Genomic DNA, 22,785 nt, shown 5'->3' with positions numbered 1-22,785 from the left:
CCCTCTAGGCCCTGGGCAGGAGGGTGGGAGCCCTTCCTTTAGCCAAAGGCTCCCAGGCTGGTGCTACTGAGGGCCCAGGGGAGCCCAGGCCGTCTGGGGGCGAGCAGGGCAGCCGTTTCCAGATCCAGCCCTGTCAGCAGTGGGGCTCCGAGGCTGCCAACAGATGGCTTGAGAGCTGCCAGCGGGTGCAACCAGAGAAGAGTGGCAGCAGCCTCCGTTATGCCAGCCATGCAGCCTGCTGGAGGGCAGCCAGCTCTCACTGCAGCTGTGCCCAAGAAGCTCTCTTCTGCAGCAGTGGGGCAAGCTGGGCTCCCACAAGCTCTACAGCAGCTGCACCAGCTGGTCCTGGCATGGCTGAATTGACAGCACCACAGAGCGGCCCCTGGTGTGCCAGGGAAGGAGGCCCAGGGGAGAGCATAGGACAGCTCACCTGGACATGCATGGGCGCAACTCAACTGGCCAACCTGACCAGGCCATTCACACCCGTCGTGCCTTATCACATCTAGACTGTCTCTGTCTGTCTGGACTAGCACCAGGCACTCTAGGTGGGGCTGCCCTTGAAGGCCATTCTGGAGCTGCAGCTGATCCAGATGGTAGCAGCTCAAGCAAGCCTCACTTCCCAGAGGTGCCACTTGCAATGAATGGCACTCTGGGTGCCACATTTAAAGCCTGATAGTTGGCAGCTCCCTACCTATAGAAGGGGCTGCTCCCAAAGGTTTCTTCCCAGCCAACGTGATTGGGAAGAGGGGATCCCTCAGGATTCCCCCATCAGAACCATCGACAGGAATCTTGGAGGCTTCCTGAGCAGATTGAGCCCCCCCCCCTCTTTCACACACACATACAGAGTGGGAGAGGGGAGGGGTTAGGGAAGGGAGTGGGAGAGACTGGGGGAGCATCTCCTTTTCCCTGGATTTGCTGGGATTTAGGAAGGTGACCAGAACTCCTCTCTGGGATGAACTGAAAGGGATTCCTTGGCGTAGCAGTTCTTACCGTAGAGTCTGATCAGCTGCCTCCTGGGGATGGTTAAATCTTGCTTGTTTGTGATCAGGTGTGGTTGCCGCCGCGTGGAAACCCTGCAAGGAACACCCCACACACACACTGAAGAGGCAGGGAGGGAGGGGCCAATGCAGTCAGGCCTTCAAGATCCTGTTACTGAAGCCAATAACAATAGTTTCACCCGGTCTTGGGGAGTCAGTTTTCTCATTCGTCCTACCTCACAGGGCTGGCTCTCCCTCTGCGCCAGTTCCCAGAATTTGTGGCTGCAGACACACACACACACACACACACATACACGGCAGAGGAAGGGCGCTGCTTCCTCCTCCTCCTCTCACCCAGGTGATGCAAGCAGAGCCCCCTTTGTGACTTCACAGACCAGGTGGCCTTCTGTGCTGGTGCCCTGGCCCTGCTGCCTCCAGGACCCTGGGGGAAAACCCTCCTCCGGAGCTCCCCAACTGGCTCCCCTGTCTCTCCTGGCTCCCCTCATGGCCCACCCTGCCACAGAGCCCTTGCGGGCCAGCCCTGCAGCAGGCAAGATGGACAGCGGAGGGACCCCGAGTCTCAAGATCAGCGAGGCAGATGCCAACTGGGAACTGATCCGGGACAAGGTGAGAGCAGGGAAGAGCTGGCACCGGGGAGGGCTCTGGGTCCAGCCTGGATGTGAGTCAGGGGCAGCAGCAGGAGCCAACGGTTCTCTTGATTGGTGGAGATGGCTCCAAAATCCATCAATTTGCAAGAGGAGGAGGGGGGAGAGATGCACTTGCAATCTGAAACGATGGCAGCCGAATGAATAAGATCCTGGGAGCAAGAGGAAGGTCATTCACGAATGAAATTGAATCTATGTGTCCCGGGATAATGTTGCGGGATCCAATCTGGGTCAGTCTTCAGGCTTCCCAGCTTTCGGACTCCTGCTGGAGCCCCTCCAGAGGGAATCTCTCTCTAGCAGAAGGGAGGTGCTTTCGGATGTTCTGTGCATGTGTTTACGTGGTGCCTCTTGTGTGGGGCTTTCCAATCAACACCTAAAAAGCCACCCACTGCTAAGTACCAAGTAAATGCCCAGAACAGCCCAAAGCCCCCCCCCCCCCTCTGCTGGAGAGAAGCTCCCTCCGGATGGGCTCCAGCAGGAGGCCCAAAACTCGGAAGCCTAAAGTTCCGGTCCTGGTGATCAACCCAGATTGGATCCTGCAGAAAGATCACTTCTCCAGGCCAAACTAACATCCGGTTTGGCTCAAGCTGGTCTTCTGCCTGATCGCCAGTTTGGGTCCCTGATCAATAGGGGAGGACTTTCAATCCCAACCAGCAGGAAGCGGCCCAGGGCTCAGCCTTAGCCCGGGGGGGGGGGGATTCTGCAGGGGGGATGATCCACCCAAGAGGGAAAATGCCAAATCCCGCCTGGACTAAGACAAAAGGAAGCCGCCTCCAGACTGGCATTGTTACCAAGAAAACTGGGTAGATGTGTTGGCACCATTAAAGCCAGATTAGGCAAGAGATGTTCACCGGGGGGGGGGGGATGGGGGGAGGACACGTACTGGAGAACAGGCTCTCCACAAGTAGCAGGAGCACAATTGAATGGAAGAGCAGACCGGAAGGACTTGGCAGGGCTCCAAGGGGACCCAGTGCTGCTGCTGCTGCCGCCAAGGAGGAGGGGGCGGCCGAGGGAGGGAGCTGCTCTTGGCTCCTGCAGCCGATGTGCCGCCTTCCATTCGGAGGAGAAAACCAGGAGGGGAGGGGCTGGGGGCTTGAGTCTCCTCCGGGCAACCACCCCCCCAGACCGCCTATCAAGGTGCTTAAGCTCTGTCACTTGAAGGACTTCAACTCCCAGAATCCCTGCTGGCTGCAGAATTCTGGGAATTGAAGTCCCCAGTCTCCAAGGCTGAGAAAGGCTGGCCTATCAGGTGAGACAGGAGCCTTTGAAGACGAAGGAGGCACTGCCCTGCTGATCCTCCCAGGGAGGGGCATGCCTTGGAGACCCTGCCAGGGGTGATGAAGGGCTGGGCAGGAGAGGGAGGACTGGAAATATGGGGGAGGGGGCTATTCCCAAAGGATGGGACCCAGCACCTGGCAAGGGAGGTTTGTGCCTGGTGGGAACTGGGAAGGCTCCGAGCTGAATCCGGCAGCAGAGAGAGAAGGGAGCTGGGGAAGAGCAGGAGACCAAGGGCTGGGACAAGGGTGGAGGCGCCCAGAGGCAGCCATGTCTATACAGGACGAGAAGAGTCCGGTTGCGTCTCCTAGGGATGCCAAACCCTCCATACAAGGGCACAGAAATGCCAGCATGTATCCTGGCCTCTGGGCACACGGGTCCAGGTAAGAGCCCCGGGAGAAGGGGTCCTTATCCGGAGGTGGTTGAGAAGATCTGGATGGAGCAGAGGAGGGAGCTTTCTCTCGGGAAATCATGCGAGATCTCAAGAGCCCAAACATCACTTGGAAAACCCGCTTGGCTGGTCTGTGAGGAGGTTCTAAAGCTCCGCCGAGGACAGGCCACAAGCGCCCCACTTCCCAGCCAGCGGGAGAGGGAGAAGCAGAGTCCCAGCATCCCTCTTCCTGCTGAGAAACAGGGGAGGGGGTCCACTGGCTCCCCCGGATGGTTTGGGTCCCAGGTTTCATTTTCTCTTGAAACAGGCTGAGCGGTGGCATCCTTCCATTGCCCCTCCCACCCCTAACCTTTGTGGCCCCCTCCCTCCCATACCTGGCCCTTCTCTTCCAGCGGGGAAGCAGGGGAGGTGGAGTGACACGTCTGCTCCCAAAGGCAGGGAGGCCTACTCTCCCCGTGTCTCCCCGCAGGTCATTGAGGAGCGCTTCGGGCCCACCGTGGTGCCGGTGCCCTTCCTGGAAGACGCCGCCTCCTACGACCTCCTGACAGTGCTGATCAAGAAGGCCCAGCTGGGGCAGAGTCTCCTGCGCAGGCAGAGCTGCCTGGTGCCCATCGGGACCCTGGAAAGCCTGCTGCCCGGGGGGCCTGCCCCCAGGGAGCTGACCCACTGCACCCGCGAGTACAGCGCTCGGGTGAGGGGCGAGTCCCGCTACGAGGAGACACGGCTGGTGGATGGAGCCCTGCGCCACATCCGCCTCTGCATGGCCGGCGTCCATAAGAAGGTGGCCTTCTTGGCCCTGCGTCCAGGGACGGTGGCCCTGCGCCCCGACCTGCCCTGGCTGCGCTCCCAGAGCAGCCTCTACGTGGTGCACGAGGTCTTCTACGCCGGCAGCCTCTCGCTGGCCGTCACCCAGGAGGCTGAGCACCAGCACTTTGTCCAGGAGCAGCCCCTCCCCGTGGCCTTCTCCTGCCTCAAGTTCGCCCTCAGCCACAAAGGCGTGCTGGGCTCCCAGAAGCCCATTGGCCACAGCCTGCCCGCCAGGGCAGCCTGGGTGAGGATGGCCATCCTGGAGGCTTCTTCCCCAGCCAGGGCTCTGGAGGCCCCCCTGCCCAGAGAGAGCACGGCCCTGCGCAAGCGGTGGAGGGCCCTGGGCAGGCCCCTGCGGACGGTGGCAGGTGAGGAAACGGGGGGGACGGACGCTGCCTTCTCCCTCAAGGCAGGGATGGAGTCCCTGGGCTTCCCCCACCCACCCCGCCCCGCTCCCCAGAAAACCAAACCCAGGAGGGCCAGTTTCTCCAGAGAACCCAGGGGGGCTTCAGCTGGCCTTCCCAGCAGGTTCTCCCCCTGTGGGGTGCCGGGCAAAGGGCCCCCCTCCCTCCCACTGGGTGGTCTCCCTGGAGCCCAAGGAGCCTCTTCTAGCTTGGCTGGAGGGCAAGGCCTCCCTGCTCGCTCATTCCCTGCCCCGGAGAGACACCCGCCTACCCCTCTGCAAGTAGTAGTAGTAGTAGTAGCAGTAGTAGCAGTAGTAGGGGCTTTTTTTCCCTGGGGGACTCCTGCCACGACCCCCCTCCTTGTTCTGCGTCCCCACAGGGAAATGGCCCTTCAAGCAGCGACGGCCCAAGCTGGGCTTCTCCTGCGGCAGCCTGGCTGACCCCGAGAGGCACTGCATGTCCCTGCCCCTCCTGCAGAGCATCGCGGCCGCCGAGAGCGACACGGAAGAGTGACCTGGACGGCAGCCCCACCCCACCCCTCACCCAGCAATAAATGGCCTTTTTTCGCACGTAGCAATGCCCAAACTCTGGCCTGGCTCGGGGTGGGGCCTGTTGTCCAGACAGGCAGGGCATTTTCTTCATGGGGGACAGCAGGGCCCCTCCGGCCCCCAGAGGGCAAGGAAGCCCAGCCCTGTGAGGGGGCCCAGCATGGATCCTTGGCAACCTGGCCCTAGGGAAGGGGCTTCCATAGCACGGCTGCCCAAAGCCTGGTTAGGGAACTTGAGGTGCCCCCCCCTCCCAGAGGTCAGGGGGCAGAGAGAGGGAGAAGGGCTGGACAGAGGGCTGGCCATGGAGACGTCCTCACCCAAGGCCCCCATCGGGATGGGCGGGAGGTGGCAATATATATATATATATATTGCAACAAACAATTTTTTCCAGAAAAAAGCATTCATTCCCAATAAATTAAAAAGGTCCATTTCCTGGTATGGAGTTTTAAAAAGGGAGGGGCCTCCCTGCGGGTGCCCCCCCCAACGGGCAGGAGAGGTGGTGGGCGTGTCACTCCAGGGGAGGCTCCAGCAGGAAGGGTGAGGTGACCGCGTGGGCCTGGGCGATGGCCGCCAGCTCCTTGAGGAACTCGCTGAAGATGACCGCGCAGTAGACGGCGTTCTTCACCCGCAGCGCTTCGCTCTGCTTCTCGGCAGAGCCGCGGAAGAGGGAGCCCCCCGAGAGTGCCTGCAGCACCTGGCCTTCGCGCACATGCTGCAGGGCCAGCTGGGCGGCCTGGCGGGCCCGCGTGGGGCTGTTGGTGTGGCGCATGATCAGCTCCCCGATGGTGGGCTTCCGGCTCTTCACTGGCGGGAGAGTGAGCAGGGGTCAGGATCGGCAGCCTTAGGGCCAGTGGACAAAGGCTGAGCCTCCCCAAGGCAACTGTCCCGGGGGAGCCCCTCACACCCACACCCAGCGACCCCCAGGTGCCCTTCCTCCTCCTTGCCCAGTGCCCATGGGCAGATCCCCAGCCATGCCCAGCGTTGCTCACCGAGGGCCTCAGGACGGCGTAAGGGGGGAAGGGGGTTGGTGGCATCCGGGGCGTCCGGCCTGGCCCGGGCAATGAGGTACTTCCTGGCCTTGAAGAGCAGCGAGGGGAAGTCCTCCTGGCTGTCCGCGAAGCCCTCAATTTTGTTCTTCACGGAGCCCAGGACCTGCCGGAGGGGGAGAAGCAGCCAGGCCCTCAGCCACCCTCCGCAGGGGAGGGCGGGGGCGCCCCTCCCCCTCCCCCCTAGCTGCAGCGCTACCTGGAGTAGGGACTTGACGCTGGGCTGGAAGACCATGTTGGTGTTGAGGAGGAAGGAGCGCAGGAGGGGCTGCGGGTAGCAGGCGAGCTGAGCCAGCAGCCCCGTCAGCAGGAAGTTGACATAGAGCGAGTTCTGCAGCATGTTCTCCAGCTTGGCCAGCAGGATGGCCAGGAAGGGTCCTGCGGACACAGAAGGCCATCAGGCGGGTGGACCAAGATGTGGGCAACGCCAGGCCCTGGGCTGCTGCCCAGGACTAGGAAGGGGAGCTATCCAGCCTCTTGGCTGGCCTACACTGGACCCGAGAGCCAGCCTGAGACGGGAAGGACTCCTCCGCTCCCCCACATGGGCCTGGAACCGCCCTCAACCTGCTCATTGGCAGCAATCCAGAAGACCCCATCTTGCCCCCCGGCCAAATGACCAGGCAGCAGCTTCCATCACAAGGGCCGTTTCAGAAACAGACTTTCCAAAGTTTTGCCAGATCCTTCCCTGGAATGCCAACTGTCTGAGGTGGGAAGGAAGAAACTCACCGGTGAATGGCTGGCTGGGAGGCTGCCCCGAGGCCCGGGGGGGGCTGATGATGATCTGGGACAAGGGGTCGGCAGGTGGGGCGGGGGCCGAGCCCTCGGGGCAGGAGGAAAAGCAGTGGTAGGCTTCCTCTTCCTCCCGGGAAAGCGGTTCAGGCTCAGGTGGGGGATCCACGCCAGGGTCTTCCTCGGCTCGGCCCCCGTTAGCCATCTCGTCCTGCAGCTGACACAGTTCCTGGTGGAACTCCTCCGCCGTCAGCGACGCCCCATTCTCCAGAGGGGCCTGGCTCAACCCCTCATCCGCGAGCAAGTCCAGGTAGGAGGCGCCTTCCCAAAGGTTGGGGGACGGGACTGACCCGTTCTCCAAGGGGCCCTCGGGGGGGCACCAGCGGCCCTTCTTGATGCCAGTGTCCACGTGGGCCCCGTTAAGCAGAGGGTGCTTGTCTTTGGTGTCCGCTGGTGGGGCAGTGCTGGGCGGCAGGCTGGCAGAAGCCCCTTCCAGGCTTGCCCCCCTCTTTTTAGTCCGGGGGGAGGCAGGTGCAGGGTCTGGCAGGGGGCCCCTGGGATGGACGGACATGTTGGCTGCTGAGGAGGCACCCGGAGGCAGAGCTAAGCTGATGGCATTGGGCTCCTCCCCATCGTAGGGAGCTGACCAGACGTGACAGGCCTGGACACAGAGGTCGATGTTGAGCCGTGCATCCCGCAGGTATTCCAGGTAATTCCCTTCCAGCTCCGAGACTTCATCCCACCTGCCGGGACGGTGACCGGGGCTTCCCGTGGGCGTCTCTGGAGAGCGGGGGGTGGGACTGGGGGCCTCCGTGCTGAAGCTGGACTGGCGGGTGAAGAAGGAGATGCGAGATGGCGTGGAGGGCCTGGGGACGGTCACCACGGAGGAAGAGTCCACGCTGGGGCTGCCTTGGCCTGGGGACATGGAGGAGGAAGGTCAACCAAGGCCAGAAAGCCTCCACAGGAGGGGCTCTGCATGCGCAGGAAGAGGCGCCCCGGGAGGGAGGCCTTTCGGGTGGGCTCTCGCTACCCGCCCCCAGCCTCACCCTTGGACCAGGCTGCCCGTTCCTCCTCCTGGTCGGGGCCGGGCAGGCTCTCTGGGCTGCAGCAGCGAGGGATGAGCGAGAGGAACTTGGCAGCAGCCTTGCCATACAGGTCCAGCTCCTTGACCGCTCTCTTCTGGCTCAGCATGACATGGCTGCAGGGGACCAGGTACCTGGGGGTGGGGGGTGGGGGGTGGAGAGAAGCTGGTGTCTGAAGAGCTGTGGCACCACCTGCAGGGTGCTTAGGGGCCCACCAGGGGGAGCTCCTCTTCCTCTTCAGCACGGCTGGGGAGCCATTCCCTTCCCTTGCTGCCCCACCCTTCTTGGGCAACAGCTCCTGCCTCCTGGGCAAAGCAAGCCCCTCATTATCCCCTGCAAGGAGCCCCCACTACCTCAGCACCAGCTGCAGCAGGACGTCCTCGCAGTGCAGGCCAATCAGCGTCCGGAAGAGGCTGAGGGAGACCATGCAGAGCTGGGGGGACAAGGAGAAGGGGCAGAATTAGAGGAAGCAGCCCCCCCCCCCCCGAGTTCCTCCCCCCACCTGAACTAGGTAAAGGTCACAAGCCCCCCCCCCCCCCAACACACACACACACTTTCTGCAACCCTGAGCCACGAAGCCCTCCTGGCAAGCTGAGCTGCTGCTCCTGGAGGGGGGCTGTGTGTGATGGGGGTCTCCCTCTTCTGGACACTGGCTTGCGGGGGAGCAATGCCTGTTTTCAGCCTTCCCCTGTTCCCCCCGGCCTCCCTCGTGGGAAAGCAGCGTGCTCCCCACCCCCCCACCCCCAGTGCCCCTGCCAGGCTGGCCGCCTCACCCGGGAGTTGCTGGCGATGCGTGCCACCAGCGTGTCCAGAATGGTGGTGCTGTCGTGGTGGTGGAGCAGCAGGAAGCGCAGGAAGGTCTTCAGCAGGGGCGTCTCGCTGACGCTGCGCAGGAAGAGGTCCAGGTAGGCCGTGCTGGCGATCATCTCCTCGATGGACGTCTGGCGGACAGAGGGAGCTCAGCAAAGGCCCCGCAGCTGGAGGGCCCAGGAATCAAAGCACAAGCGAGGCAGTTTTCCCAGGGGCGTCGCCCCCCTTTCACCCTCACCTTGTGCAAAGCCGGGCCCATCACTGGAACCAGGAACCCGTTGTGGATGTAATCCACCAGCTGCTTCTGGACCAGCGGGTGAGCCACCTGCCAGAAAAAGGGGCAGGAATCCGAAGGGCTGCCCAGCCAGGACCCACGAGAGGAGGAGCAGCAGCTCAGAGCTGCTGGGAAGACCCACAAAATGTCTCTCCCACAACCTCTCCCCCCCATACATCAGGGAGGGGGGCTCATAAAGAATGGCCTGAGGTTCTACCTGCAAGGGGGGGGGGTGTTCAAGAAAGGTGGACAGGGGCCCTGCGTGAAACGTGGGAGGGGCAGGATCCACAGAGACCAACCTATGAGTGAAGGCTAGCCCTGTTTGCACGTGGAGAGCAAGAGAGACCCCACCCCCCCCACCCTCCCTCTGGGCTCCTCCCACGTTCCTCCAGATTCCGCAAGAGCTGAAGGCCAAGACTCCGCTCAGCTCTCCAGGCGAGACCTTCTGGGCCAGGTCCACTGGGGGGCTGAGGCGGCTCCTGGATGCCTTCTCTCCCCTCCACCCCACTGGACAGAGGCCTTACCTGGATGACCGCATTGCAAAACTCCAGGGAGTTCATGAAGAGGACCAGTGACGGGACCCCAATCCAGTCCTCCCGGCGCAGGAAGTGCCAATCGTCCCCGCGGACTTCAAGTTTGCGGGGCAGTGAGGAGTAGAGGGCGCTCAGCCCCGTGGCCAGGACCTAGGTGGGGGTTGAAGAAGCTGTCATGATGGGGGGGGAGGGGGAGACGGAACATCTCCCCCAGTGCAGACAGCTGCCCTATTGCTCTGTGAAGCAGTTTTGGCTTCCCTGAGGCCTGCCTTGCCATGAGGCCTTTCTCACCCTCGGCCCCCTGATGAAGACGCCTGGACCTTCAGCTCCTAAAACTCCCCAGGCAGCAAAGAGAGTCTCTCCACTTCCATCCAGGATGCTGATGGGAGCTGCTACCACCCCCCCACCCACCCCACCCCCCACACACAGCTCAAGCGTTCCAAGTGTCCTGGTGCCTGCCCAGGGACAAGAAGCTGCCCAGGGACCAGCAGGGCCAAGCTGCCTCCTTTGCACTCATCTGGGGAAGGGGGAGGGGGCAGGCAGCCTTTCCCAGTGGGGGGTAGGCAAATGGGCAGTCAAGCCCCCACCCCTCCAATGCCCGTGTGGGCTGACTGCTGGAACCGGCTGGGCTCCGTGCGGGAAGCACCTCCACAGTCTGAGCAGCAGCTGACAGGTGGGCACAGTCAGGCCAGCGCAGAGCCAGCAAGCCTGCTGGCCGGCCCTGCCGCAGACGAGGGTCAGCCGAAGGAGCCCACGGAGGAAGCGCAGCCCGAGACAAGGAGCAGCGTCTCTGCTATTTCTGGCCTGACATTTTCAGTCTCTTCTCCTCCCTCCACAGCCTGCAATTCTGGGTGCCCACATTTGCTTCTAAAACCGGCTCACCACTCTCTAGCAACAGGGTAACAAATAGAACCAAAACCTCAGCTCAAAACAAGGCAGAAGCCTGAAAAAACAACGGGGGTGAGAGCACCGCTTGAGGACAGCTGTTCAAAAGAAGAATGGAAACAGGAGGCCGCCAGGCGGGCGTTGGGTTGGGAACGAAAGCCAAGAGAGGCTCCAAAAGGCAGCTGGGTCCCAACCGAACCAGCAGGGCGACGGGTGCCGATGCGTCCCCTGGGCTGGCAGGGAAAAAATACCCGGAAGCTGATTTCCGCGGCCTTACCGGACAGAAGTAGGAGTGTTCGGTGATGTAGCGTGCGACGGTCCGGCTGCCGGACGACACGGCCATGAGCAGGAGCAGCGCATCCCGCGCCTGCTGGCCCACGACCCCCTCGTGGTGGATGAAGGGGATGAGGAGGGAGAAGAGCAGCAGGTCGGGGGGTCCCTGCTCGGAGGGGCTGTGGAAGAAGAGCTCCAGCAGCGGGGGATCCCGGGCCACGGAGACGCAGAGCTGATTCAGCAACAGCACCAAGTTGGTCTCCAGCAGGGGTGAGGTCGGCTCGGCGCAGAGGGCCAGCAGCCGCAGCAGGGGGGCCACCACGGCCTTCTGGTGCAGCAGCGGCTGGTGGGCCTGGCTGATCAGCATCTCGAACAGCTTCAGCAGCTCCACCTTGCGCTCCTCGGGCACCTCCCGCTGCAGGTGCCAGCCCAGCAGGTGCTCCAGCACGTTCTCCGAGACCGCAAACTCCAGGATGGGCCCCATCGCCGGCTCGCCACACGGGCGCTCCTCCGCCAGCAGGGTCACCATCTGGTAGGTGTTGTTGCGCACGGCACTTAGGTCATCTGTGGCCCCCGGGGCCACGTGGGGCCCACGCTTCTCCAGGATCCTCAGCACCTACCAGGAGAGGGAATGTATAGGGCTGGATCCCTCCCCTGCTGGGTCCCCTGAGTTGGGGTCTCTTGCACAGCCGTCCGATCTGCTCCACACACACGCTGGCTGTGGGTCCCCGTGCTCCGCTGCCCTTCGCGCTGCCCCTGGCTGCCCCAAGCCCCTCACCTGGGCCACTCACCTGAGTCACTCACCTGAGCCCAGTGGTTCCTGAAGACCATCAGGCAGGTTTCGGGGTCCGCCATCACCGGGCCCTGCAGGCTGGCCCCCCGGGTCGCCCTCGGCCCAGCTGCCGCTCGGGGATTCAGTTTGCTCAGCCAGCTCATCTTTTCCATGGGGAGGGGCCTCCCAGATCAGAACAGCAGGGAGGGTTGGGGGCTGCAGGCAGGTCAAAGGTGGCCTCACGTGAGGAAGAGCAGGTGAGGGCAAGCCTCCAGTCTCCCGGCTGGGGCATCCATGTCGCTACAGGCGCAGTTCCAAGCTGCAGACACAAGAGACAGAAAGAGGGCTGTGAGGGAGCTGAGGGGCAAGCAAGGCAGGGGACAGACACACTGGCAGGCAAATGATTCGGGCACCTTTGCAGGTGAGCACCAGCTGCTCCTAACCCCGGGAGTGGAGGGAGGCCCCGCCAAGCCTTCGCTGACCCTAACCCTTCGGGAGAGTAGAAGAGACCCTCGAGCGGGGGAAGTGGGGGAGACGGTCCCAGCCCAGCTTTCCTAGGCTGGGACTCTCCTCCCTGGGGAAGCCCAGTTTCTCAGACAGGCCTTTCCCAAGGCGCTCAGCCCCCCCCCCCCCCCCCAGCCCTTTGGCCTGCCCAAGGCTGCCTGCTGTTAAGGAGCACCCGGGTCTCCTCGGGTACCAAGGGAAGGGGGGAGGGCTGGAGGAGGAAGCAAAGCCACATGATGGGCAGCTGCCATCTGGGCGCCCATGGCACAAGAAGGGCCCCTTCAATGCTTCTGCGCGTTCTGTCATCACAAGCTGAACTGAGGCTCAGAAACCACTTCCTGAACGTCATTCTGGCAACGGGCAGGGCCGGGGTTTACTGACAGTTGGTGCCAAGCTTTGAAATGGCCTCAGCCCAGCTGGAAGGGCTCCTTCCCTCGCTCAGGGCACACCACAACCTGGTCCCTGGTCCTGACAAGGCAGAGGCCCTCCCTGCCCACAAAACCTCCCCAGAGAAGCAGGAAGGGATTTGCTCCCAAGACCTGAAATGGAGCCCCTCCACACATGGGTGCAGGCGAGGGACCGTGCCCAGGAGCCAGGCGGCCTCCGGGGCCAGCTGGGCTTCCTGAACCGAGAGGACCACCTGACCTGCCAGCCAACATCCCCCCATTGCTGCTCTGGCAGAGATCTGGACCTGCCAGGCAGACGCTCTCGGCTCCTTCAGAGGCAAGCGTGGCCCGTTTGCAAAGATCGGCAGCCACCGCCAGCAGAGGACCTATGTGGACTCAGCCCCATAGGCCCTCAGCTGCTGCAGCGGGGAAGAGAGCAGGCTGGCCTTGGCTCCAGTCAGCTCTTCTCCCCACAAGGTTGGGGAGGGCATGGGGAGGGGGCCTGGACAGGAGGGCACCACCAACTACGAGGGCAGCAAGAGGAGCCAAAAACCAAGACCTGCTTCCCAGAGCGGTGCCACTGAGAGGGTGCTGTAAGTGGCATGACCCACATCTGCCAACCCAGGCCAAGGGACAGGCAGGGCAGGGGCACACTCAATGGGCCAAGGAGGACGGCAAAAATGCAGCATCTGGTGTCAGATCTGGGTCAGGACCTTCGGTGCCAGTCTGCCAAGAACCCTCGGGGGAGGGAGAGAGGGAGGGGGAGCACTTGGGGGGAAGGGGAAAGTTTAGAAAGTGGAGCTGCCTGCCCCACACAGCGTTTCACGGCCGATCCAGGTGGAGAGGAATGCGGATGCCAGCCAGCTGACAGTCAGGGCGGCCGTTTCCAAAGCCTCTTCTTCGAAATTGATTGGACGGTGGGGGGGGAGCCTAAGGGGGGAAACATTTTCACTTGGGGTTTTGCAGGCGAATTTCAGTCCTGGCTTTGCACTCCTGTGTTTCCCTTGGCTTCTAGTGATACAATACAATAGTAGAGTTGGAAGGGACCTTGGAGGTCTTCTAGTCCAACCCCCTGCCTAGGCAGGAAACTCTATACCGTTTTAGACAGATGGCTATCCAACATCTTCTTAAAGACTTCCAGTGTTGGGGCATTCACAACTTCTGGAGGCAACTTCTGTTCCACTGATTAATTGTTCTCACTGTCAGGAAGTTTCTCCTCAGTTCTAAGTGGCTTCTCTCCTTGATTAGTTTCCACCCATTGCTTCTTGTTCTACCCTCAGGTGCCTTGGAGAATAGTTTGACTCCCTCTTCTTTGTGGCAACCCCTGAGATATTGGAAGACTGCTATCATGTCTCCCCTAGTCCTTCTTTCTCTTAAGCTAAACATACCCAGTTCCTGCAACCGTTCTTCATATGTTTTAGCCTCCAGTCCCCTAATCCTCTTTGTTGCTCTTCTCTGCACTCTTTCTAGAGTCTCCACGTCTTTTTTACATCGTGGCGACCTAGTGAGCCGTGTTTTTTTCCCAACCGATGATGTTTCAGCACATGGCCCCCTTCAAGCGTGCCCAAGGAGGAGAGGCAGGGGGCTTCAAAGCAGGGGGGTTAGGCTGGAACCTTCCGCTCGGCTTGGGATTCCCTGAGTTCCCCTCACCCACCCCAGGGATGGGCTTCCTGCAAGGCCCCCTCAAAAGGCCCTCCCGCTGCACCCAGCCTGCCCCCCCCCCCCCGCCCAAGTGTGCCCAGTTATGGGAGAAGCTGAGCCCCGCCTTACGGGCCCCGATCCCAATTACATCTCAATTCTTTGGCCTGCCCAGGCTCAGGACCCCGGCTCCAGCAGGCGGGCGAGGGGGGCAGCTGGCACAAGGATGCCGGCAGGGAGATGCCCTTTGAGCCAGACCAATTGGCTGCCCCTCTCAGCTCCAGGTAAGACCCAGAAAGCGGCATGATTTCAAGCTGACCCAGGAGGGCGTTTCAAAAAAGGTCCCATTGCAAAGCATGACCAATGGAATATCTAAGTATGGTAACTTTTAACGACAAGCTGCAATGTTCAAGGACACCTGTAGAAACACAAGCTTGAAATGGAGGCGGGAGGTAAAGGCTGCTTGTAGGAGTCCCTGTTCCAGCATCCAATCCTTAACCAGCCCCCCCCCCCACAATAAACACAAAACATCCCCCGCAAAGGAGACCGGGGGGGGGGGGGGTGTTGGCCTTGGATCGCTGGATCATGAAAGCTTCTCATATGCACCAAAAACGGCCACAAATGTAAGATTCAACTAAGCTCAAGCTGAGAACACCAAAGCGCCCCCCCTTCCCTTAAAAGGACCTCTTGTTTTGAACCCCCCTCCCCATTATCCCAAGGAGCCAGACCCAAACCACATCCCACCACAGCAGGAGGGAGGGAGGATTGGCAGGACCTCCCCCCACCTTACCACCAAGGCCAGCTTCTACTGCCATCTGGATGTAAACACAGGGCTGAAGGGGCGGGGGGGTTTGCTCCCAGCAAGACATCCAATAGCCAGTGGGAGCGAAGCCCCCTATCCGCTGGGCAAGGGCAGGGCGGCCCAGAGCTCACGCACAGCAGCCAAGGAGGGGCACTCCTCCCCTCTGTGGGGAGGGACAGAGGCCGTCCCGGAATCTGCCAGGCCACGAGAAAGAGGGGCTGGGCCAAGGGGTGCTGAGTGGGGGCAGCAGCAGCACCAGCACCCCGGAGCCTCTCCCCATCCCCCCAACAGCCGGGCTCCACCTGAAGGTGCCACAAGATCCCCAGCCCTCCTGCCACTCCCCTGCACCTCCTTCCAGGGCCAGGGGCCTTCCCACCCCTGGGACAGACCCCGTCCCTCACCAGCAGAGGCCTATGGAGGGGGCCGACCGCCCCCCCCTTCCAAGACTACCTCCTCCTCCCCAACATGGGGCAGGCGTCCCCTATGCACACTCACCCATGGCCAGGACGAGAAGGCGGAAGCAGCCGCTTGGCTGTATCTGTGGACTTTGCCCCTTCTGGGCACTGCCAGGAGCCCCAAGGAGGCTGGAGCAGCCCAAGACAGGAGAATGGCCTCCCTCCAAGCCCCCCCCCCCCCGTCTGACTGGACATGAAGGGGCAGAAAGAGAGCCCCTTCATGGGGGGGTGGGGGGCACCTGCTTTCTGGCCTTGCAGGGATGCTCCAGCGAACTGTGGCTGAGCCGCCCCCCCCCCCCGTGCCCTCTCCAAGGAAGAATCGGCCTCTCCCGCAAGAGCCATCAGCTGCCCTGCAACGGCCGGACGTTCAGCAGCAGCAGCCCTTTCCCCAAGCCCCCCAATCTCTGCTTAACCCCAGCCGAGCCCCAGGCCTTCCCACACCGACCACTGAAGCCCACCAGCCGATCTCGGTCTGAACCAGCCGGGTGGGCAGGCGGGGAGCTCTTGACAAGGGCGGGGGGGACGGGGGGGACGGACACCCAGGCAGTGGGCCAGAAGGGGGCCCTGCCCGGCATCAGCCCCCAATCAGAAAGGCCAGTCAACACTGGGCCTCCAACCAAAGCCTCGTTGCGGTGGATGGGAAAATGTACCTGGTGGTGCCCACTTCCTTCCACTCAGCCCCATCAGCCCCTCCCTCGGCTGTGGCTTCTAGGATGGGTAGTTAGTGATGCTGACCTGCACACGAAGTGATGGTTCACTAGTGGGGCGGTTGGGTTCCCCGGCAACTAAACGGCCCCCTTCCCAAGATGGGGATCTCTGAGCCCATGGAGGCCTCCCTCCCTCCCTCCCTCCCTCCCTCCCTCGTGGCCCCCAACCGCTCCCACTCCCCCCTGCCCCCCCATGCAAAAGCGGCTGCTGTGTTGCTGCCGGTCAGGCAGCCCCGTCCCCCCCCCCCCGCCTGCTGAGGCCGCCTTTGGGGCTGCTCCAGAGACCAGCCAGGATCAGCAGGAAGACCCCCCTCCTCCAGGGCTGACCCACCCACCCCTCCCCCCTCCTCTACTATTCCAGCTGCTCTCCTTTGGTTCCCCCCCGCCCAGCATTGCAAGGCAAGGGAACCCCCCCCCCTGAGTCAGCACCACCACAGATGGGGCTGCAGTTCTTCCCATGAGGGGGAGGGGAGCTATAATCATGCCTGGACTCCCTTCATTCCAGGCGTCGGAGCAAAGGGAGGGGGGGGGTTGCCAAGGAAATACCCCACAGGGTTGAAGAAACTAAGCTCGTTTGGGGGCTGGAATCCCCTTGACCTGGGATCAAGGGATCCCAGGTCAAGGATCAGGTCAAGGGATCCCCATCCCTTGGCCTGGCGGAGGAAGTGGCTCCAGACAGTCGGGCTTCAGTCTACTCCGCAGGGCTGTTGTGCAGGGAGGCTGCGCGGGGGGCCTCGTGGTGCCCCAGAGGGAAAGGAAACCTGAAACAAGCCGATAAACAGCGGCCGCTTTTCCAGAATGCCCAGCTCTCGGCCGATGGCTCAAGGAAGACCGGGTTCACATGGGAAGCAACAGAGGTGGGAGCGGGGTTTCCACGAGGCAAGGATGCAGAGGACGTGGCCCTTTTGGTGGCTCACCAAAGGTTGACCTAAGCCTCCTTCCTTCCTCTCCTCTGCTGCTGCTGCTGCTGCTGCTGCTGCTGCTTGGACCAGGCCTGGGAGCGCATGTGAGGAGGGACCCAGGCGATCCGAGGTCCCCTCAGGGAGGGAGCCGGGGCAGAGGGGGAGGCCTCCAAAACGATTGCCCAGGGTCCGAGGGGACCCAGCAGGAGGCTCAAGGAAGCCCCATTGCACACGAGGGAGCTGCCCTGCCCGCATCCGAACCGAGCCTGGAAGGGCGCCGTTGGGGGGGGATGCTGTTTGATGTGGGTCGGACTAGATGATCTCCGAGATACCTTCAAGGCCAGGAGACCTTCCCCATGCAAAGCAAAGCGGGGCAAGGAGGGAGTGCCTGAAAGCACCCCAATATCCCTCCTTGGGGACTTGGGTTCCCCCTGCCAGGTGGCTCCTGTCTCTCAAACGGGACTTTGCTGGGAGAGGCTGGCACCCGGCAGGACAGGGCAGCCAGAACGATGCCAGGTTGGTCTTTGTGGGCTTCCTGTTACTTCCCCAGATGAACCCCTCTGTTGGGAGCAACCCAATTCTGGGGCACAAAAGATGCAGACCCCCCCCAGCCCCCTCCCCTTCTATCCTCCAGGTCAGCTTGGCCTCACTAGTGGGCAGCCGTTCTCCAGAGCAGCCCCGGCCCCCTCTGGACCTGATCCCTCTGACTGGCCAGCAGAACCACCTGGAGACTGCAGCAACGCACACAGACACAGACACACAAACAGTGGCATCACTGCGGCTCTTTCATTTTTGGAAGGGGCAGCAGAGGCTCCCAGATGCACAAGGCCAGGCTGGGAGCGGGAGGGCAGAGAGAATCCCATGAGGCGGGGGGCAAATGCTGGCAGCAGCCCCACCCCCACCCCCAAATGGGTTCTCCCTCTCCCCCAGATCCAGCAGAAAACCAGCAGGCCTAGCCTGGCTGCCTTCCTGCCAACTGCAGCTCTCCTCCCAAAATTGCCAGGTTCCACTTTTGGCACAAGTCACCTCAGGTTCCCCCAGGCAGAAGCTGAGGGGCAGAAAGAGGAGCTTTCTACAAGACCCCCACCCTTGGCTGCCAGTCAGGATGCTCAGAGGGCCCCTATCTGTGGGTGGGTAGCAGGAGTAGCCCGGCCCCCACCCTGGTAAGCCCACCCTTCACTGCAGCATGAAGGCTCTCAACTGAAGGCACAGGTGATCCACACTTCCCCATATTTAGGGGGGAAGGGACAGTCTAGAGGCCATTCCCCCCCCCCCACTTCCTCCGTGCAAACCATCAGCCCCACAAGTTTGGTGGTGCCGAACTTACAGGTGTCCCTGGGAGTGGAGCAGCTCCCGCCCCACAGCCTGCGGTGAATTTGGGGCTGAGGAAAGTCAGAGCCTGCAGCTATTTTGCTGGGGAGGAGGGCAGGAGGAGTCCCCCCCCCCAAAAAAAAACCTCCTCCTCAGCCAGAAATACACTGTGGGGAGGAGAGCAGAGGGGAAGGTCTGCCAAGGCCCCACTCGAGGGCAAGTGACCCACAGATGTCGCCTAGTGATAAAAGGACTCCAAGAAAGAGGAAGTCCACAAGTTGGGGAGGGGAGGGGCAAGAGAGAAGCCCAGCCACTGAGCAAGTCCTTCACCGGACTCTGCAACTAGGGGCTTCCAGGGCACCACCACACACACACACACACACCGCTGCTCCACTCAGACAGGAGCCTACAGCCCACCCTTCCAATCTTGGGCTTCCCCTGCACCAGATGGGCAGAACAGAAGGGGCAACCCCAGGAGGGCTTGAGGGAGAGTAGGGGACAGATAGCTGCCCTTCGGCTCCTCAGAAGGGCCCTGCCTGCACCCTCCACACCGCCTGGAGGGGCCCACCAGGAGGGCAGGGAGAGCAACTCGACCTCCAGCCTGGGGGGGGGGGCACAGCAGCCCCCATCCTGGATCCACCCACCTGCTGAGCCAAGGAGGAGCTGCATTTTCACAGCCTCTGGGCTAAATTTAGCTGCTTTTGCAAGGCGCTTGCCGGAGGGGCTGGCTGACCTTGGAAGGAGCAACGGGGGATGGGGACGGACAGAGGCACCGGGGGACGGGGACGGACAGAGGCACCGGCAGTGCTGGAGGGGGGTCAGGAGCAGACAATCCCCCCAGGAAAGAGGGGGAAGAGAGCCCTGCTCCTAAGGAAGCCTTCAGTCCAGGGAGAGTGGCCTTCACTTTGGGGGTTTTCTGGCATGACCTCAATCCCCCCATCCTCCACGCTGCCTCCCCAGAGCAGCCCCCATCCTGTTTCTGACCCTCTGATTTGGAGAAGACCCCCACCCGACCTGGCTGCTCTCTGGCCTCCAGGGGGGGGCCCAAAAGAGGGCAAGGCATAACTCCCCTGACCCCCCAAGCACAGCCACCCATGGGGGCAGGTATTGGAGGTCTCCCCCCTCACCTGAGTGGCCAGCCAGGGCATGTCCAGGCAGGCTGGGCGCAGCAACCCAAGCGCTGGACGGACCCTCCTCCCCCCTTCCGGAAGCAGCGCAGCCCCCCCAGAGGCCTCCCCAGGCGGAAAGCTCCCTCTGCGGCCAAGAGGATGCCCGGCCGACTGCGGAAGGCTCTGCGGCCAGATGGACGCACCCGAGAGGCGATACCCGGGCAGCGGCGGTTGCCTGGCAGCGGCCGCCTGATCGCAGCCCGATGAGGGCAGCTGCCGCGCCACCGGAGCCGGCGGCCCCTCGGGAGCCCCGTCGGCAGAGAGACGCCGCCCTGCCGAGCGCCCGAGGCCCCCGCAGCCCCTCGGCTCAGCCGCCCCCGGAGCGAGCCTCGCCGAGACCCACCCGCGGGGTCAGGGACCCCCGGCCAAGACGGCCCGTCGCGGAAGCCCCCCGCCCCAAAGCCTAGCCGGGGTGCACAGGGGCTCCCCTCCCGGGGGACCCGCAGCTCCGGAGCCAACGCGGACGCCCCCCAGCCGCCCATCAGCCCCGCTGCTCGGGCGCAGGCAGCCCCGGGTCCCGGCTTCCCTCCGCCGCCCTGTCCCGCCACGATCGGGCGGCAAGCAGGCCGCAGGCGCACCCGCGAAGGACCGGGCTGCCCCTTTGCGGCAGGGCGGAGGCGAGCCCGGGGCCCCAGCGGAGCAGAGCCGCCACGGCCGCCCGCTTAGCCACGGCCGCCCCTCCAGCCCAGCCCAGCCCGGCAGGGGCAGCGGGTGGGGCGACGCCGTGCCAGCCCCCCGCTCTGCAGGCCCTCCGCCCCCCGGGACCCTCGGCGGGCTCCTCCAGGAGCGGCAGCGCCCCCGGCCCAGCGCCCGCGCTTACCCGTCTGGGGGGGCCGGCGGAGCTCCTGTCCCGCTGGCGCTGCAACTGGGGGCGGGAAGGGGAGAGAGGCCGGTCAGCTGGGCTCCCGCTCGCAGGCCCGGCCCTGAGGCGGAGGGGAGGGGAGGGGAGGGGGCGGCCGGGGCTCCCCAAGCCCCTCCACGGGCGCAGCGGGCGGCCTTACCTGGCTGCCGCCGCCGCTGCCGCCGCCGCCATTTTCCCCGCGCCGCCGCCCGCGCAGGCCCCGCCCGCCAGGAGGAGCCCTCCCGCCGCAGTCTCCGCCTCGGCCCGCCCCCACCTGCAGGCCCCGCCCTCGGCCCTCTGCAGGCGCCCCGGGACCCTCCGAGCCTCCCGGGGGCCTCCGCCACTCAGCCGGTGGCTTTGCGGGGCCCGAAGGCGGCGCTCGGGTTCTTGCTGCCCGGAGGGGTCCCGGGTCTTGCTCGGCCTCCTTCCTCTCCCGCGAGGTCCACACTCCACGCGGCGAAGCTGGAGCGCGGATCTTGGGCAGAGGCTGGAAATCCGGGTCTGTCTCCGGGGTCCCCGTTGCCTGGTTTTGTGGGCGCCTTCGGGTGCCGCGTGGGTTGTGTGCCTGGTCTGGAGTCTGGGTGGGGGGTGGGGGCTCCGCCGGTTACTGCTCTGGAGAGTGGCAGACACAGCCCAGCCTCACACGACCCTCACGGGAAGCCACCTTTCTTAAGCAAGGCGAGGGAGCTGGATCCACCCAGCCTTAAGAGGGGGGGGGTCGTTCTTAACTGCGTGTGTCACGAGGTTCCACGCGAGGGGTGGGGGGTCGTTGTTTTTTTTTAATTATTTTAAAAAAAACAAAAATAAAAACCACATACAACCTTCTTCCATTTCTTTTCTTTCAATTTTTCAATTTTATTAACAAACATGTAAAATACACACACATAAAACTTAGACGTACAACACATTTACACAATGCAATACAAACAGGAGCTTCCTGTTCTTTCTAGTAGCAATTATCAATCGATAGCGCTCACCTTATATTATTTCCCCTTCTATTGTATTTCATTCGGATTTCACCATTCTTAACTCTCTTATTTTACTCATAACTATTATTTTTGAGTTTTGTTATATTCCTTCATTGATTCTTGTTTCTTTCCTCCATCCACCTATACCATTTATCCCATTTCTGATAGAATTCTGATTCTTATTTTCCCTGAATTTCTTTAGTTAGTTTGTCCATTTCAGCACAGTCCATATCCTTTCTTATTATTTCATCTTCACTTGCAGTTAGTTTGTTTTTCCATTTCTGGGCAAAGGCAATCCTTGCCGCCGTAATTATATATAGTATTAAATACTGGATTTCTTTTTTGTATTTCGCAGACATTATTCCTAATTTTAAAAATTCAGGTTTCCATTCTATTTTAACCCCCGTTATTGCCTCCAGCCAATTTTTGATCTTTTCCCAGAATTTTTTAGCCTCCTCACAGGTCCACCATAAATGGTAATATGTTCCGTGTATCTATTCACATTTCCAACATTTTGGGGAGGTATTTGTTGAGATTTTAGCTAACCTTGTTGGTGCCAGGTGCCATCTATAAAACATTTTGTACTGGTTTTCCTTGTATGCAACTGATAATGCCATTTTTAACTTTGTTCCCCAAAATTTTTCCCATTTGTCTAATTCAATATTTTAGCCAAAGTTCTGTGCCCATTTTATCATAATTTCCTCTTCCATTTTATACTTCAGGAGAAATTTATATATTCTCCCTATCATCTTTCTATCTGAGCTTTGAATAATTCTATCCAATTCGTGTGGTTCTGTTTCAATGTCATATAATTTGGTATCTTTATTGTATTTAGTTTTGATTTGAAGGTAAGTTAGCCAGTCAACTTTCATGTTCTGTTCTGCCAATTCTTCAATTGTTTTTAAGTTTCCTTGTCTATCAACTAAGTCTCTATATCTTAGTATTTTGTTCAAATCTATAAAATTTGGATGGGTCGTCCTTTCTGTCGGTGATAGCCAATTCGGAATTTTCACATAGTGGATTTTTTTTTATTTTGAGCCATTTTTGCAATAATGTTCTTCTAATTAAATGATTTTGAAAGTATTTGTGTGTTTTATTTTTATCATCCCATAGGAATGTATGCCAGCCTGCTTGCAAATCATGGCCTTCCACGGTCAAAATTCTTTTATTCTTTAGCTCTATCCAATCCTTCACCCATGTTATTGATACTGCTGATGCGCATAGATCCCAATTTGGTAATGCTAAACCTCCCCTCTCCTTGCTGTCTTGCATTGACTTTAGTTTAATCCTCGCTTTTCGTCCCTGCCAAATAAACCTAGCGGTTATTTTGTTTAATTCTTGAAAGAATTTTTTACCCTGATTAATAGGTGCGGCTTGCAACAGGAATAAGATTCTTGGTAAAATATTCATTTTAATTGTCACTATACATCCCATGAGTGATAGTTGAATATTTTTCCAATTTTCTATATCTATTTGTATCACTAATTTATTATAATTATTGTCTTTAATTGAGGAACATTTTGCCGACATCCAAATTCCCAAGTATTTCACTTTCTTAGTTATTTGCATTCTGGTTGTTATTTCCAGTTCCTCTTTTTGTTTTTTTTGTCATGTTCTTGGTTATCATTTTT

At 60.8% G+C, this 22,785-nt stretch overlaps 2 protein-coding genes across 4 annotated transcripts; one reads left to right on the top strand and one right to left on the bottom strand.

Moving 5' to 3' along the window:
* Positions 1–1,529: 1,529 nt before the first annotated feature.
* LOC309392155 (uncharacterized protein C11orf42) lies at positions 1,530–5,032 on the top strand (the record flags this gene model as incomplete). The annotated part of the gene is made up of 3 exons (XM_081953161.1): positions 1,530–1,604; positions 3,778–4,483; positions 4,899–5,032. Exons 1-3 carry the CDS (start codon positions 1,533–1,535, stop codon positions 5,030–5,032), a joined length of 912 nt encoding a protein of 303 aa, XP_081809287.1. The 5' UTR covers positions 1,530–1,532.
* Positions 5,033–5,448: 416 nt separating this feature from the next.
* FHIP1B (FHF complex subunit HOOK interacting protein 1B) lies at positions 5,449–20,401 on the bottom strand. 3 transcript variants are annotated; one of them, XM_081952862.1, is made up of 13 exons: positions 20,347–20,401; positions 20,166–20,210; positions 11,504–11,790; positions 10,704–11,315; positions 9,533–9,691; positions 8,973–9,059; positions 8,698–8,865; positions 8,278–8,357; positions 7,889–8,058; positions 6,840–7,757; positions 6,313–6,491; positions 6,057–6,219; positions 5,449–5,871 (listed from the first exon to the last, which is right to left on the bottom strand). In XM_081952862.1, the coding sequence occupies exons 3-13, from the start codon at positions 11,642–11,644 to the stop codon at positions 5,576–5,578; spliced, it is 2,973 nt and encodes a 990-aa protein (XP_081808988.1). In that variant the 5' UTR covers positions 11,645–11,790; positions 20,166–20,210; positions 20,347–20,401; the 3' UTR covers positions 5,449–5,575. The 3 variants fall into 3 exon arrangements, with proteins under 3 accessions (XP_081808988.1, XP_081808989.1, XP_081808990.1); XM_081952863.1 differs by lacking the exon at positions 20,166–20,210 and having other exon boundaries at positions 20,347–20,365; XM_081952864.1 differs by lacking the exons at positions 20,166–20,210; positions 20,347–20,401 and having other exon boundaries at positions 11,491–11,647.
* Between the last annotated feature and the right edge of the window lie 2,384 nt (positions 20,402–22,785).

Source organism: Natrix helvetica (assembly GCF_964273705.1).
Source record: "Natrix helvetica genome assembly, chromosome: 4".
Lineage (NCBI taxonomy): Eukaryota > Metazoa > Chordata > Lepidosauria > Squamata > Natricidae > Natrix > Natrix helvetica.
Note: the sequence above shows the minus strand (reverse complement) of the source record. Positions and strands in the feature narration are given on the sequence as shown.